Here is a 17,428-nt window from a genome sequence, read left to right as displayed (position 1 = left end):
AAGTAGCAGATTGTTTGGACTTGATTGTTATTATTGTTGTTATTACTGCATCCCAGAAATGTGCTGCAAGACACCAATAGCACCATACCTGCCTAAGGAAAAAAAAAGACAAGCTTTATGTCTTTTCCTAGCTTTAGAAACACGTTTTTAAACAACCAATTTATGTTTTGTAATTCATAAACATTTTTAGATTTTGTTTTGGCAGATTTAAACAGCTAAAGTCTGGGAAATTTGGGCCTGGTGTATTATTTGTTGTCACTATCAGAACTTTTAAAGCCAACAGCGTGTACAGAACATGTTAAAATTCAAAACTAGTAGCGCGAAAGGGCCACTTTTATGTTGAAAAACATCACCGGAAGTGTCTTTTTATCATCGAGTCTCACCTGACAGCGGTCCACCGCGCCCAGTGGAAGGTGGAGGCTGACTGTGGAGCTGGGGCATCCTTGTTTTGTTAACCACCGACCCAACACCAGTGAGCAAAAAAAAGCGAAGTCAAAGCCGTTTATGCTGAGCTTCTGAGCAGATATGGGATGCAGGTGGGGAGGGGTCGTTCGTCCATCGCTGAGTTAGCTGACTCCGGCTTTTATATTTCAACAATACGTGCAACACTATGGCTAAGCAGTACGATGTGCTCTTCCGACTCCTGCTTCTCGGAGATTCTGGGGTTGGGAAAACATGCTTGTTATGCAGATTCACGGACAACGAATTTCACCCATCTCACATCTCCACCATCGGTAAGACGCTGCACTGCCAGCAGGACTCGTTTGTTACCTGTTTTCTGCACTTCATGTTGATCAGCTTCCTGATTTATCCTAACCCTCTTTCATCGTTTTATATGTGTGTGTGTCCCTTTTTTGTGGCCAATAATTTTTTACCAATTAGATCCAATAAGGTTGAACGGGAAAGTGCTGCGTTATTACTTAACCATAGCAGTGAATTCATACAGCAGAAATAGAAAAGCGTGATTGGATTGTTTGGAGAAGCCCTGAGAGGGGAAGAGCCAACACTTGGCAGCCATGCAGATGAGTTCACCAACTACCAGCGCTTGGCACTGACTATGCAAACGAGTGCCATTCAAAAAAAATAACAAAAAAGATTTATATATATATATATTCTCATATATATGAATGAGAAGTGGACGTTTTGCATCAGCATCCTTGTTACCGGTTAAACTGGGGCCCTGGAGTCAGCAGGTGTACATTAATTGGCTGCAAGTGGTTTCTGATCAAAGTTCCTTCTCAACTCAATGCCTGGCACAAATTTAGTGACCCATTCTGTGAGGTCTTTAAATAAAATGTAAAATCTTGTAAAATGAGAGTTTGTCAAATGATTAAAACTGCAAACATCACTGACTAAATATCAGTTACACAATCCTGGTATGCACTAATCAGATGTTCTCTCTGTGACTGACAGGGCTGACATGTTCAGCTCCTTCTCTGTTTGCAGAACAAACTCGTAGATTTGCCACTTCCCCGTCGATGACTATTGACTCAGCAAAGCCGAGCCAGCCTTCATTCTCATAGCTAATATGGGCTGTGCGCTTCGTAGTTTGGATTCAGAGTCACGACAGGCGCATTACCATGTTTTCCTTTGAGGTGAGGGAAATAAGGATATACAGTAAGCAGTGGGTTTTACTCACATGCTGCTGCAGAGTCTGCAGGCTGTGCTCTCTGTGTGTGTTTAGTTAATAGAGAGATCTGCAATTTGCCAGAAATGAAGAAGGGAGCATACAAACATTGCCGTGGGTGAAGAAAAAGTCAGGAAATGCTCCTGCTGGTTGTGAGTGATAACTGACTCTTGTAGTGAAAAGACACACAGAACATGTTGTCGAGATAAGGTCGAGGCAATGAATCATGAATCCGGTGCTAAGCCATGTATTTACAGGCGGATATTACTTCACAAGATCCAATATAAAAAGGGAATATAAACACGACCGTGTCTCTATTTGTTTCTTCCTTTTTATTTTTGGACTCCTTTAGTAGTTAAATAAATGCCTTTGTATTAGTTTGAATAATGCTCCTGTAAATAATCCACACTCTATTAAGCTCAAATTCATTTAAAGGCTTGTCTTCCCTCATGTTTTTGCCAGCCAGATGTGATATATGCCCACATGCATACAGCTGCAAAGGCTGCAGTATGCTATTTTAAGTCCTAGACCTATAGCACTCCACAGGAAACTTCCACCCTGGAGAGAGTGATGCTTACAACCTATGCAGCAAGCCTTTCTCTTGTCTCCTACAAGGAAAATCCCAGCTGTTTGTGTATGTTGAAAATGATGACTATATCGATCTTTTTGTGCTTTTGTTAGACCATACCCAGTGTTCACAAGCACAGCTGGATGTGGTAAGAATCTGCCGTCTGGCAGGCAGTGAAATCCAGACTCATATGGGCCAGAAGAGCTGTTGGCAGCAGGTGGTGCCTATAAGCCACACTGAGAGGTCTTTCATGAAATAATTAAAAGTTAATTCTTCTGATAAACAGGGCCCACAAACTCCAAAGGGAAAGAGAGAGCAGGAGCTCAAGAGTGACCATCATCAGTGCTTTCCTTCAGCGGTTCAATGAATCATTTCCCAACCTTCACGCTGACAGAGGGATATAAATTCTCTCCCCTGTCCCCCTCATTGGTTATTCCATTATTTATCACACCCCTTTACGGTCCACTCATTCATTTTCCCGCTCCTAATTATCCCCAAAACTGCTGCTCCCATGGCTTCTCATTTTTTCCTTCATAAAACACTATAAAACCTTTGTCTCTCATTAAGCTGATGCTCCTGCTGTTACTCAGAATGCTACAATCACAACATGCAGACATTAACAGCTCCTAAACAGTGTGATAATGAATAGATATTTCTAAGTATGTGGATACCTGAAAACATATATATGAATTTTCATTGCTGTTGTTATACTGTAGACATTAATCTGCTGCAAGGCATTTGAAGACGGTGAATTTTCTCCCATATAGCCACAAGAGCATGAATTAAGGTTGTCAGCTGTGACTTGTGGGGGAAGGGTTTTTAAGTGTTTCCACACCTGAAATCCATCAAAACTAGCTGTTTTGATGGATTTCAACTAGCTGTTGTTGTTTAGCTGGCATTGCGTGGAGGATATTGTCATGTTGACATGTTGTTAAACTAACAGGCTTGGTTCAGACCAAAACTATAAAAACATAGCTGGGAAAACACGCCCACTGTTTCTAGAACTGCATTTTCCTGTGTTTTTACAGCATTTTGTTGTCACGTGACCTGTAAATGCTCTTTGGCATTTGATGACAGGTCAGTCCCTGCCATTTCTGCAGGAAGCAATTTTAAGTTATACATAAATATAAAACTGTCAAATTGCATTCATTTACTGTAAAGTACATGCAGACAGGTTTTCTAGCATTAAACAGTTATTTTTACACTGAAATTACTATAATTTAGATCAAGTTTCCTTCTATAAAAACATCGCAATACTGTGCTGTGTAAAATATTGGCTATACACTGTAATATTGTCAGCCTGTTATTTAATGTAATTTTAATGCTGATACTTTAATAACCATTGGAAGATTAATTTTGCATGCTGTAAATCTATATATACAATCACTTTATTGCAAAACCCAGTTCAACTGCTCGTTTACACAAATATCTATCTGCCAATCACAAGGAAGCAAATCAGTGCATTTAGGCATGTGGACACGATCAAGACAATGGACATGAATTCGAAACAGGGCATCAGTAAGAAGAAGAAAAGTGATTTAAGGACTTTGAACATTGCATGGTTGTTGGTGCCAGATGGGCTGGTCTGAGTATTTCAGAAACTATTGAAGTGCTGTGATTTTCATGCATAGCCATCTCCAAAGTTTACAGTCAGAGAACAGAGAAGAATTGCCAGGCTGCCTTGAGCTGATAGAAAGGAAAAGGTAACTGAAATAAGCACTCAGTGCAATCAATGTATGCAGAAAAGCATCTGTGAAAACACGTTGAGCCTCACATGGGCTACAGCAACAGAAGAGGACACCAGGTGGCACTCATGTCAGCTAAGAAACTGAGCCTACCTCTCAGTGGACTCACCAAAATTTGACAACAGATGACTGAAAAAAGGTTGCCTGACCTGATGAGTCTTGATTTCTGCTGTAACATTTGGATTATAGTGTCAGAATTTGGCATAAGCAACATGAAAGCATGATTGATCCTGCCTTGAGTAAACAGTTCAGACTGGTGGTGGTGGTGTAATGGTGTGGGGGATATTTTCTCGGCACCATTTTTGAGCCCCTTAGCACCAACACAACAGCCTACCCGTGTACTGCTGCTGACCATCTCAATCCCTTTATGGCCGATTAGCCATCTTCTGTTTTTATTTCCAGCAAGACTGCATGTCACAAAGCTCAATCATCTTTCTGGAACATATCATTGAATATCCTGCACGTAGATGGCCTCCATGCTCATCAGATCTTAATCCAGTAAAGCACCTTTGGGATGTGATGGAACAGGAGATTTGATCATGATTGGACGTGCAGCTGACAAATCTGCGGGTACTATGTGACGCTATCATGTCGGTGTGGTCCAAAATCTCTAAGGAATGTTTCCAGCAACTTGTTAAGTTTGTATCATGCAGAATTAAAGCACTTCTGAAGGCAAAATACTCACGCAGTGCAGACCGTCATGTGTGACTTACAAATCTTCTGCCAGAAATCTACTTTATAACTTGTGACATAGTCAGGAACCTCTTTTAAGCTTATGGCGTAACCTTCCACGTAACCTGATGTGCACCTTGTGAGAAGTGTAACTATACGTCCGGTCAAAGCAACCTGCAATGACTTGAATGGCGTAGACGTTTGCAGCGTAGGATTAAAAATTCCCACAGAAGACTAAATCAAGCTTTAATCCGTGTCCACATTTGCGTCTCCTGAGTTAAGTTTGTTGTCTTTCTTGCACTGAGACAAGATCCCTTTTTTCATTAGTATTCACCGTTGCCATGTTACACTGGAAACCACTTAACACATCCACAGCAATCAAAATCTAAGCACTAGGTACGAAATAACACCACATTACTTTTAAATATGAACTTAATATTTACACTTCCTTAATTAGCCATGTCTGGCCTGGGTCCAGTTTATTTTTTAAATTTCTGTATGTTATGCACTAATTGAAGTAGTGGGTCATCTCTAATATGCTTTTAAATCATTAGACTCCACAGAAACTTGCCTTTATTATTATTTTCTATTAGATTTAACACAAGCATTTGAAGTATTCACAAAATAAAGCACCTTACTTACCTTAAAAAATTCCTATATCTTTTACAATACTTTCTTCCAGCATATTTAGATTCATTGCCTTCTGAAAGAGGTGTTCGATAGGCAGTTAGTGTGAGTCACTTGGTCTCTTTACCATGAAATAAAATCAGTGCTATAGTCATTAAAACTGCCACTGCTTGTATGAAACGAGAAACTATGACTTAGCTTTCTAGTTTCAGCTGACTAAAAATGGAAAGATTGAATATTAAGAGTCAAACAAGGCCACGGTAATTGGAGCAAGAGTTCTGATCGCACCTGAATGAGTAATACTTCCTCTCTTGTTGAGGTATTTCATTTTATTTTCACAGATAGCTGTGTTCGGGGGCTGGAGCGTGCACACTTGTCTGACAAAGAGCAGCTGCAGAGATGATTTAGTAATGGTATTCAGTCACACTGCTGAGTTTAATCTTCCTCACTGTTACCTTGCCAGTCTTGTCACTGGCCTCATTGGACCTCCTGGCTGTCAAAACACCAATAAAATATCAGCCCTGTGCTGCTTTATATCATAGCTCAATAAGCAGCTGTCCACATTGTACTTATCCCGGTGGTGTTATGGTTATACACGTAGCTCGCTGCTGCTCGATAAGCTCAGTGCTCTAAAGGGTCAGAAATGGATTACGGCCAGCACAGATGGCTATCCTATTGTAGGAGGTTATCAGGGAAACAGAGGTGTTGTCATAGACTTGGCTTTTCTGCGCCTGTCCATAGCACAGATAGCGTAATCTTACGAGTATATTATGTCAGCTGAGGTGGCTATAGTTGAGGTTGTATTTGTCAGGAAGTTTCAGATGGCTGGCGACTTTACTGCATGTTTCTCTTACTGCAGTTCCTGTCACGTCTCTAATGTGTCTTTCTTAAAAAAGACAGGAAAAAGATATAAATACACACAGTATACAGCGTTTTGTCTTGAGTCAACCCTCATTTCTACTACTATAGGCGTCTTTTAGTTTGCTAGGCTTCTTGAAGGACATTCAAAGCTCTAATTTGGATTTTGTTCTGATCACTGTCAAGATGATTCCACACTGCTTCAGTAACTTTGAGGTCCAGGCTCTGGGAAGGCCAATCCATGACTGATAGTGTTACTATCTACGTGTGCTTGCATTTGAAGTATTTGGGAATATTGTGATGCTGAAAAATTGACCTGTTGTTTCATTTTTCTATATGGTATTACAAAATCCGGTGGTACTTTGTGTTCATAAATTAATCAGTTTTGAAAAGATTCCCAACACCGCTGGCTAAAATTCAGCCCCAAACCACGACAGAGCCTGCACTCTGTTTTACAGATGTACAACTGGAGAGATTCAGTGATATTCCTCTCTGCTGACCTCCTGCATACACATCGACAATGATTTCCTTCTTTCTGAATGACTTTCAGATGCTGTTCATTTGCTGTAGATTAGTTTTGTTTTTGTTTTTTAGGCCTTTTTTTTTCTCCAGTTATCCAGTTCCCCAAAGATACCATTTAGAATTGGTTCTTTCCTAAATTAGGTGCACAAGAATTTGTATCTAACATTTAATCATAGAGTATAAACTTTTTGACCAATTGACCCTGAACGTTTCATACTGAGAGTCATTTTCAATGGTTACTCGGACACAAAAAGATTCACAGTGCACAGCCAAGATTGACGCACCAAAACCAGAAGAAGGTCCCCTTTTTCTATCACCATTACAACTTCCTCCTTCATCCACAATGTGGCTCAGCTGCAGACAGTTCAGCGAGAAGTGGCTCAGATCACACGGCTGAGCTGCCACCCTCAAGCACAGATTAGGTACAGGCTACAGAAGTTTGTGAGATTACTACTTTTGCAACTCTAAATATTTCTTCTGTCAAACTTTCAGTCTTAACTCTCAACCACTGCTGACTGAAGTAAGCTCCATGAATTGAATATGTTTTACACAACTCTTTCTGGAGGCTTTGCAGAAGTTTTTCATACATGCACTCATACACCTCAAGATCCTTAAACAGATTTCATTTTAATTAAATCTTTCTAAAATAATTTTTTAAGACATGTGACATTTTAGTACTGATAAAAAAGGTTTTAAGTGGAGATTCCTTAAACTCATCAGCATTTGCCTTCAGCATTTCTATACTTATTTGTTTCCTTCTTCTTTGAAGCAGCTGACATCTATTAGTAAGGTACATTTCTGCCATCTACTTGGCTTGAGTGTAGTTAGAAGACCCTTTGTTATAAAATCACTCCAAGGGTTCAGTATTAATCATCCAAAGTTTTTGTTATACTGTGTTAAAGCAACATTTTTCCTGGATAACCTTCTTTTCAACCCATTAAAGCAGACTGTGTCATCCTGCAACTGTCAAATACAACAGGTGCCAAGGAATGTAAAAGCTACTTCACTAACTATAAACTAGCATAAACCCCTTTCCTATGAATAGACACATTACAAATGCTAACTTAATGACGTGTCTTTTTCTTCTCTGGTCCTCAGTCACATGTTGGCTGCATAACTTGGTATTCAGTCCTAAAACACTTTGACAACCTTTTCTCTTGGACCTTTTCTAAAATTCTGTAGAATTTTTCCTCCGGCTCAGATATTTTAGCCATGTTAAAAAGACATGTTCCACTGGTTTTCTCCCTTGACATCCCTCAAACCCCGTGTTTTGCTCTCACATCCTCGCTCTTGCTTTTATTCCCTCATGTGCTATTATCAGCCTTAAATTTAAAAAAAGTTTTGCCACCTTTTTTCCTCTATGTGTTCCTGGTACTGAAGAATCCCAATAAGATTGTGTTTCAATACAGATTAATGACAAGTTTATTATTGCCAAAGAAGGATTGCCCCTTGTCCTTGTGTTCCCCAAAGACAACAGCTGTTGACAGCTGTTGTCTGTCCTCTGCTAGTAATGCTAGTCATGCATGTCAGATCCATCCCCCAGTGACTGGGTGTCAGTGCCAGAGCATCCATCCGTCCATCCATCTGTTAGTGAGCCTGTCACCATTACCTACAGCACGCTGACATATTTTACTGCCTAATCCGTCTTGCACAGTCAAACATAGTCATCCCAGTAATTAGTCAAGTCAATTTTGGGTGTGTAGCCATTTGTTTTTACATGGCTCTCAAACTGCTGATTGTGAAATGCTGCCGTGTTCAATTAACTGCTGTCTCTCATACTGTGCACATTGTGCCTCTGAAGGGAAGAAGCAAAGCTGACAAGAAGCGTTTGTTTTTTTCAAGGTGTTCCTCAAGATTAATGTTTTTTTTTTTTACAGAGCTACAAAAGCTGAGCGCAGGATTTAGTATGCAGTATTCATATCGCTAACTCAAATGTGTGCAAGTCACGGACACGATTCAGCTCTATTCTCTAGCATATATTCCCTCATGACAATAAAAAGCAATAACATTTCGAATAGTAACAGACTGTCAATCAAATGTACTAGTGTGTTTCCTTTTAAGGCTTTTTTAACCGATTGCAGATAGTTGCAACATTTATGGCTGTAACAGCAGTTACACATGCTTTTTTTAAAAAATTCTGTCTTTGAACAGCAGTATTCAGGGCGTTCTACATTTTTTCTAATGCAGACTGAAAAATGTGGGGAAAAGAAGCTCAGAAAACAGACATTTTTATGTTGAAGGCTGTCTTTGTTTCTACGTGCTTTGCAACTACAACTAAATTTGCCTCATTTCGCACAGTTGTTATAAAGTAATCAAAAGCAATATAAAAGATGAATGTCGCCACGGTGATGCCACGCATGGGTGTTGAATTCTGCATAGCGGAGGTTCAGTGTTACCATTTGGCCGCTGACAGGTTTTTCTTAGAGCTAAAAATGCCCACAGGCTGGGGTGCTAATGCTAGCAAGTTTGGTTAGCAAAGTGAACTGTATACATGCAATGAAAAGGCATAGATATGCAAAGCTGAAGTACGAACCTTTTTGGTGGTCTGCATCAATATTAATCTGATTATTCCATTAAATGCTCAAAAAGGCACAAACACATTGGAGAGCCAACTTCGTTTAGCGGAGATGAACTGAAAGTTAAGGTGACCACACTCGTAACTCCAGTGTGCAGAGAAATAAGTTATGAATAAAACAACTTTAAATTGTTATGAAGAGGGAAACTGTCCTAAGAGGCTCAAACAATTTTTCTACCAGGCTGTAAACACACTTTTTTCTGCTGTAAAGTTGGCCCTTTAACATGAAAGTCTATCGGGACTGGCTCATTTTTGAAGCCTCAAGTGGCCATTCTAGCAACTGCAGTTTTTGTTGGGTTTTTCAGCTTCAGAGGTTCCTGCTTGTCCAATGCCAGCTTGATGGAAAAACCCCTTCTTCCTGTCAATAGGATAAGTTTTGTAAAATGGCTGGCAGGATGTCTGACTGGATGAAAAACCCACTGAAGTTGATTTTTTTTTTTTTTTTTTTTTAGCAGCTGAAAGAAGACAGTGTAGGCTGAAGCATGACTTGCTTTTCTCGAAATAGAACTTAGACTTTAATGATTTGTCAGTTTAGTTTTCTTGATTTTCCAGATTTGGTCAGATTCGTATTTGTAGACATTCACTGCTAAACTGCAGAGCCCATTAGGCTTTCTGTCTATATCCGCATTTTCTGCTCAAATCATTACAATTTCCATGAATGACTATCTGACTTGCTTAATACAATGCAGGAAGACAGCATCTTTTTTTAATGGTCTCCTCTCTTGTCTCAAGCCTCGGGCGCAGCAAGCTGCTGATTGTGATGCTGACCTTTCATTTAGTCTGAAATCTCTCTGGTCAAAGGCAAAGGTTGAGTATAACTTTTAAATGAGGCCCCTTATTGTCAAGCCAGTTCACTCTAGCCTCCAGCAACATTCACTGGACTCCTTCTTAGCCCAAGTATAATCTGAAAACAAGTTCGGCCAGCTGTAGTAGATATGCCAGCTTTTCCTTATGTCAGTGTCTTAGAAAATGAACCTCATAATAAAAAACACAAGCAGGACGTTTTCCATTTCTGTGAATCGATTGGACCCGGTAGCTCTTTCTGTGCGCGTGATGCTGGCTGTGGCACAGGGGTGTTGAGTATCAGGTTAATTGGGATGAACAGTTAATTGATTTCCCAGGGATTAGTGCGGTCTATAGAAGCCTGTGGGTGTGCTTTGTATTGACTTAACTGCATTAGTCTGCATTATAGATAGAGAAAGGAGATGAGGAAAACAATGACTGTAGTTGAATGTAAAATCTGATTGCTTTGTTTAGGAATTTTACTGTATCTTATCCAAACGTTAAAGACTTACTATAGCAGTTGTTTGTTATTATTGATGTTCAGGGGGGTTGGGGGTATTGCCATGCAAAACAGGACTCAGTTTACTGCAGTTTCTCTGAGATCCTGGCTTCAGGCTCTTCTTCTACAGTCTTATTACATATACACTACTGTCAAAAAGTCCTCATTTCCCATTATATATATTTCTCATTATATGTTTTTTTTCTAAGGAGCCAGAATTTCTTATAATTTTTAAGGCTATATTGAACAAGAGTTTTCCAGAGTTTCTGAAGTTCTTTCAATGTTTATCTTTGGTGATTTGTTGCTTTGTCATTCATTTGAAGTCCACTCCTTGCACATCACTGTTGCAAAGTCTTTTAATTTGTTAACCACTTAAGACTTACCTATGAGTCTTTAGAGCATTAAAAAGGACACCTAACTCAAGGGAACCAGTGTTGTGTATACAAATAACAGCCAACTCAGCGAAGAACCAATTTTAAATTGTGTCTTTTTGCATTTTGGTCTTAGAAGCCTTTAACAAAAACTTAGCATTTTAAGCATTGCTTTCATTAATGCAAGGAAAAATTGTATGAAATAGTGTTTTTGCACAAAGAATGTGATTCACAAAGAACTATTAGTGAAAAACCTGGCATATGTCAACATGGTAAGATGTGGAAAGCAGTAAAAGCTTCATTTTTCTGTCCTGACAACGATTCCAAACATTTTATAAAACAAACCTAGTAAAAGCATGCATGTGTGGTAAATAAAAAATGCCACGGTGCACAAATATCAGTCATGGATTGGCCTCCCCAGAGCCCAGACCTCAATATTATTGAAGCAGTATGGGATCATCTTGACAGAGAACAGAACAAAAGGCAGCCAACATCCAAAGTAGAGCTTTAAAGTTTTGAATCTGCTTAAATACATTACAAGAAAGCTTGTCTGAGGCTTGAATAATTAAAATGCTCATACCAAATATTGACTTTCAAGCTCAACAGACTTGTGCAAAACCTAGTTTTTGCTTTATATACTGCATTTCCATGTATGTTTGTCCATGTCTCCATAAAATGCTGCACATTTACAAGCAAAGTATAAATGCCTAAAAACTAAAAACTCTCATATATGTTTAAAAATGGACAGTCCTCATGATAACAAATAAACTTGCCCCTGTCTGACTTTCTGTGAATAATATCACACTCAGCTGTCTGAAATAGATCAGAGATCACTGAAGCGTGAGTGACTGCTTACTTAACCCCTTCCCAGCTCTCTTTTCTTTCTTCCCATCCCTCCTGTTTGCTGTTATGTTGTGCTCAGTTATCATATAGCTCTTTTTTTTTTCTTGTTCCACCTCCCCAACCCCTCCCCCACGCAGTCAATACAAAGGACTGAACTAAACGAGCACTCTGCTCACTGGATCATTAGCTCGACCTTCTCTCAGGCTGATTATACAGGGATGATGTGCCTCTCTTTGTGTTAATGTTTCCTATGATGTTGCAAAGCTGGAGCAGATAGTGGTAAACGTCCATCTGTCGGACAAGCTTGGTTAATTAATGTTGGTCGCTTACCGAAAGGAGAGTGTATACAATTCTGACAACAGTCAGAGCATTTAGGCTGTCTCTGGGAGAAATATCAAATAAAGCTACTTTGTGAATGTGATGCTGTGTTTCCTCATCGTATCTTCTCCCTTGCAGGGGTCGACTTTAAAATGAAGACACTACTAATAGATGGTATCAAAGTCCGCATACAGATATGGTAAGAAACTGGAAAGAGACAAAATCTTATTATAAGGTGTTGTATGTTGTTTGAAGGGTTAGCCATAGACTGCATGTGAAAAATTAAAAAAAGTATTATGTAAACCATAATGCCAGCTACTGATATGTGGACTACTGTTCTATAACCTCATGTCAGGCATTAAGGCCGCTGCCATCTCGGGGGGTTATTTGAGCACAAAGGGACCATATTTGGATTGAAGGGTGGAGATAACAAGCTTGGTTAGCAAGGTGTATTCATAAATTGCATAATTGCTAATTAGTGATAAAATAAAGTAAAATCAGCATAGTGCTTAACACGTTTGGCCTACACAAGTTCCCTTGTTTACAGTTAGCGGGAGAGACAAATCCTGATAGGGTTGTGTTGGGAACGTCATCTGTGTTTCTTAAAAATTAAACAGGAAAAGCTGAAAGAAACTTTAGTGCACAATAAGCCGTGCTATTTGTCAGATAATTATATCACAGGTCACCCAAAAGGCACAACCACAGATGAAAGAGTGATTTCAAACCACAGATATTTCTCGATTTGAAGACATAGTATGACCAAGATTTACAAAATATTTTTTTAATAGTTTCCCAGATCAAAAATGAATGATTGAGTCCAAAAACTGTAACACAGAAAACTATTTTCCCAGAGACTTCTATAGGATAAAATTTCTTTTTCCAACCTCAGCTATCTTCATCTGGCGGCCTTCAGATAGCATCCAGGTTTAAAGCCCACCTGTTTTGACTTCACCTAGAAGATAGCACGTACATTTTAGTCACGTATGTTTTACTATTTTTGTAGCACCAAACCTGGAGTTTGTGCCCTGTCATAACTCACAACTAGAGTGATGACATTTTCCCAAACTTAACCACTGATGCGTCACACTGACGTTGTAGAATTAAGTAGAAATCGAAATGCATGAGGGAATTTTCTTTTCATGCAAAAAATTGTTAAAATGCAGCTAAATCGCTCAACTTCTTTCTTTTTTTTTAGAAAAGACTTTTATGAATTTAACCAGATCACAGATCAACTGCTGTTTTTTTTTTTTTTGGTTTTTTTTTTGCATTTTATCTAGAGAGCCTATAACCCACATTTCACATACATCTGTCTACCTGAAGTCTTAACTTTGACATTGCAAAAGCTGCACAAGAGTCACTAAAAAAAGCTCTGCTGACCACAGTTTGCCCTTTTTTTGTTATTGTCTGAAAAGCTGAAAAGGTATTTTAGGTGTCTGGTCGAGATTTTGCTAAGTGTCCTCTTTAGCCTCAACACTTCTAATTACCTGCCTCCTGCACTCCATGTCATTGTATTATAATCACAAAATGAATATTCATATATGTTTGTTTTGCAGGGACACTGCGGGCCAGGAAAGGTACCAGACCATCACTAAGCAGTACTACAGACGAGCGCAGGTAGCTTAAGTCTCCTACAGTTACTCTGCCATAAATTGATGCAATATTATTTCTGCACACACACAGTACAAATTTAAGTCTAATCTGTTTTAGATTCAGTTTGTTCCAGCTACAAGAATAACCCTTGCCTAATCCTTACAGCTGCTTATGTTACTTCTCTTAAAGGAATCATAGTGGAGCCGCTACCCTGAGGTTTTCACAACAAAAGGATTTTATCTGAGACTAGTGGTGTCGTAAATGTTCTTCCTTTCCTCAAAGGAGTGTGTAGCCCTTTCGCAGCAGTATGAAATTTGTTTTGGGCTGCTAAAGAGGTTAAACTGGCTGAAACCTAATTGTCTATTTACCAGAAACTGGTAATGAAATTGAAAGGAAAGTTTCTTTATCCTGTTTTGTGCTCTAAAACAGTTGAGTGGATTTCTCTTCCAGACTGTGGCTCACAACACAGAACACACTGCCAGTAGAGGCAGCCAGTTTTCCAAGTGCTAGTCTGATTTGTTTATGGGAATCATAGGAACGTGTTATGAAATGCTCCAAAAAGGGTTCAAGCAACATTTTGTAAACATGGATCTCAAAGGTGCTTGAAAAATATGCATGTTGTTGTTGTTTTAAAATATTTGACCGTCTCTTTTCAGGGCATCTTCCTGGTATATGACATCACGAGTGAGCGATCGTTCCAGCACATCATGAAGTGGGCCAGCGACGTGGACGAGGTGAGTCAGTGTGATTTGGGATTTAAGAACTCAATAAATCAGGCACATTTTTCTTCAACGCTGTCGAAAGGCCCGAAGTAACAAATGGACCGAGTGTGCAGAGGCTCCAGCTTGACGAAGAACATATGGCTGGCATGGTGTGATAGAAACCAAACACACTGACCTGACAGCTATTCTGCGTTTACGGTGTTTCGTCTTCGTTTGTCATAAATATCGGAAAGAACACGGTTTTTCCACATGCGCTCACTTTTTCTTCATAAAGCTCTCTCGTCTTCCGCTCCCCTTTATCGTTTCCCAGGTGATCTTATGCTATTAATTTAGTCATTATGAATGTAATTTCCTCTATGGGTCTCTCCAAATATATCACCTATTGATGCTGGCACGCTTCCCACTTGCTTTTAATCTAGGTCTCATTTCCTGTACACTGTCGCGCTCTCTGCATTCTCCTGGCATTTGAAACATCTCTCTGCTGTCTTATCGCTTTGTTTTCTGCTCTTCTCCCTTGTCTGTAAACATCTCTTCGTGTCCACATCACAAACCCCTGCAGTACGCTCCTGACAAGGTCCAGAAGATCCTCGTAGGGAACAAGTCGGATGAAGTGGACAAGAGGCAGGTGGCCACTGAGCAAGGCATCAAGGTGGGTCACTCTGGCATCGATGGCTATGTGTACCTAGCAGAACTTGAGTTCGATTTTGTGGCTCTGCTTTGCTGTTTAGATACCTGGGATTATTCGGGAGAGAGGGACTAAAGAAGCATAACGTGCTCAGTTTTTTTCCATTTGCTCCCATTTTCACCGTAATCTGTCTTCCAGCTGGCCAAGGCTTATGGAATGGATTTCTTTGAGACAAGTGCCTTCACCAATCATAATATAACAGAGGTGAGGTTACACGGGGAGACACTTCTCTCAAGGCCATGCACAGAAATGCATGTACCTGTAATTGCATCACGGGGTGTCTCATCATGTCTATGTGTCTCCTCCAAAGACTTTTACACGACTGGCTGAGCAGGTGCTGGCAGCCAACAAAAAGGACCTGGATCTACTCCGGATGTCCGTTAACGACGAGCTCAATCTCACTGCTCTGGAGGAAGAGGAGGGACTCTGTGACAGTGCTGCTGGCGACCAACGCAAAGGCTGCTGGTGTTAGAGGAAAACCTTGAATCCTGACTGAACATATGTCACACATGCCACACACTTTGCACACTCCTGGAAAAATGTGTTTCCTTTTTCTTTTCTTTTTTTCTCACCAGAGGATGAGGCTTACGTGTCTGTAATTTTGATATCAGCTATGTTTCATCTTAGTATTTTAATTTAGTTTGGTGGGGCAGGGCCAAAAGTGCTAACAAGTCACTTGAGAGCAGTTTTAAGGGTCAAGCGAGAAATATTTTGCTGAACAAAGACTGTTTGCCTCCTTGTAGCTGAATGTTCACCATTTTCTGAACAGTTTAGCATGTCTTTGTAACCAAATGTGATCTCTATCCACTGCAAATTTGGCAATGGACACAAAACTTCTATAAGGGGTGAAAATGAAAATCTGATAATGTTTTCTTTATAAGTTACACAGATGTAGAGTACAGAGGAACTGGTTGAAATCCCCTTTTTTACCTTCAAATGCTTTAGATCCAGTACAAGAAATTACCACAAGAGGGTGCTATATGCATTGCAAAAACAGCACTCGAGATGTCCAGCGGTCATTACATCCCTGTTTTTCCTCTTCTTCCGTTCGTTTTTGGTTTTATTTGCACTTGCAGTGGCTTCCTTCAACGGAGCAAAATGATTCTGAATATATGCATCCACTTTATTGCATTTTGTTTGCATTGTTTTCATACATATCATGACAACAGAGGAAGTGTTGCAGCTTGTAATATTATCTAAGTGGTCTGATTTACCAGTCTATGGCGAGGGAAACATCGAGAGCAAAATAATATAGTTTCCCTGTAGCAAACAGAAGGTATTTTTATTATTTTATAGAGTTTGTTTATAGAAGAAACTATAGTACAGGTGGATCGCTGACTGCATATTGCATTGTACATACCACGTTTTTAAAAGCAATGTAGATTGATAGACTCATGAGCAAGTGTACGTCATGAACTTCACTGTAGAAGGCTGTATAAAAAGTCCACATGGGTATTCTCGATGGTCTAAAATATTCCCTTTGTGAAGATAATAATGTATCGATCATTTTGTTCTTTTAATAGCTGTTTTGTACAGAGTTCAGTGGAGATGCCTTTTCTTTTGTTTGCTCACAGATTTAACAAAGGACGAATGAGGGTTCTGCATGCGTTTCACACTCCTTTCCTTTCTTTTCATTGTAACTTCAATGAAGTTAATATTCACCTAACCGTAATATAAGTGACGTATTTGACCAGAGTTGCCTGTTTGGAGAGTAGACACAGAAAGATGAACTTTGGCTACATTTTTTGCAACTTAGTATTACTAAATGCTACTCAAAACAATTGTTAACGTGTGCAACATGTGAAGCGGCGGTATGTCGTAGCGAATTATGTTCTGGACTACACTCTAGATACACAACTTATCTGTGTTGTTTTCAGGAACTTTATTTTTCTCTTTCTTTCAGACTACTTTAATTGCATTTGTGTAACTATATTACATGCAACATGTTAACCTTGAAGAAATGATGTCTGATGTTTATGAGTAAATACTTGCAGTTATATGACACTGTGCTCAGATGTCTTCTTGGTAATCACTAAATATGATTTGGAGATGCACTACATTGTACTATGCTAAATGTTCAGGTACTAAAGACAAGATTTTAATGGCAAAAACATAAAACCTTTGCTCATTTAACCCCTTTTTAATAATTATTATCAGAATCCCTGAAATGACACGTTTCCTGCTTTTTGTCTTTTAATGGCCATTATTACTCTTACCAGATGATGGTATTGCAGTGTGTCCAGTAACATAGAATTGCTGTATTGTAGGGCTGTGCGATATGACCAAAATCTCATATACCGATATAAGAATTCTATCGTCCCGATAACGATATAAATCACAAAAATGTAACATTTTCTGTAAATTCTGTGAATCTCGGGCAGCTCGACTTGCGTGAAGTGTTTCCAGCTGCGCGTCCTTTACCC

At 39.5% G+C, this 17,428-nt stretch overlaps 1 protein-coding gene across 1 annotated transcript; it reads left to right on the top strand.

Moving 5' to 3' along the window:
* Positions 1–367: 367 nt before the first annotated feature.
* Positions 368–16,997, top strand: rab15 (RAB15, member RAS oncogene family). The gene is made up of 7 exons (XM_085382656.1): positions 368–734; positions 12,147–12,207; positions 13,562–13,622; positions 14,255–14,332; positions 14,880–14,969; positions 15,144–15,209; positions 15,316–16,997. Exons 1-7 carry the CDS (start codon positions 611–613, stop codon positions 15,475–15,477), a joined length of 642 nt encoding a protein of 213 aa, XP_085238782.1. The 5' UTR covers positions 368–610; the 3' UTR covers positions 15,478–16,997.
* Positions 16,998–17,428: the final 431 nt, after the last annotated feature.

The sequence above is a fragment of the Rhamphochromis longiceps genome, linkage group LG15 (assembly GCF_057381845.1).
Source record: "Rhamphochromis longiceps isolate RC_006_pf linkage group LG15, R_longiceps_female_GT1.1, whole genome shotgun sequence".
Taxonomy (NCBI): Eukaryota; Metazoa; Chordata; class Actinopteri; order Cichliformes; family Cichlidae; genus Rhamphochromis; species Rhamphochromis longiceps.
This window is presented reverse-complemented; position numbering and strand designations above follow the sequence as displayed.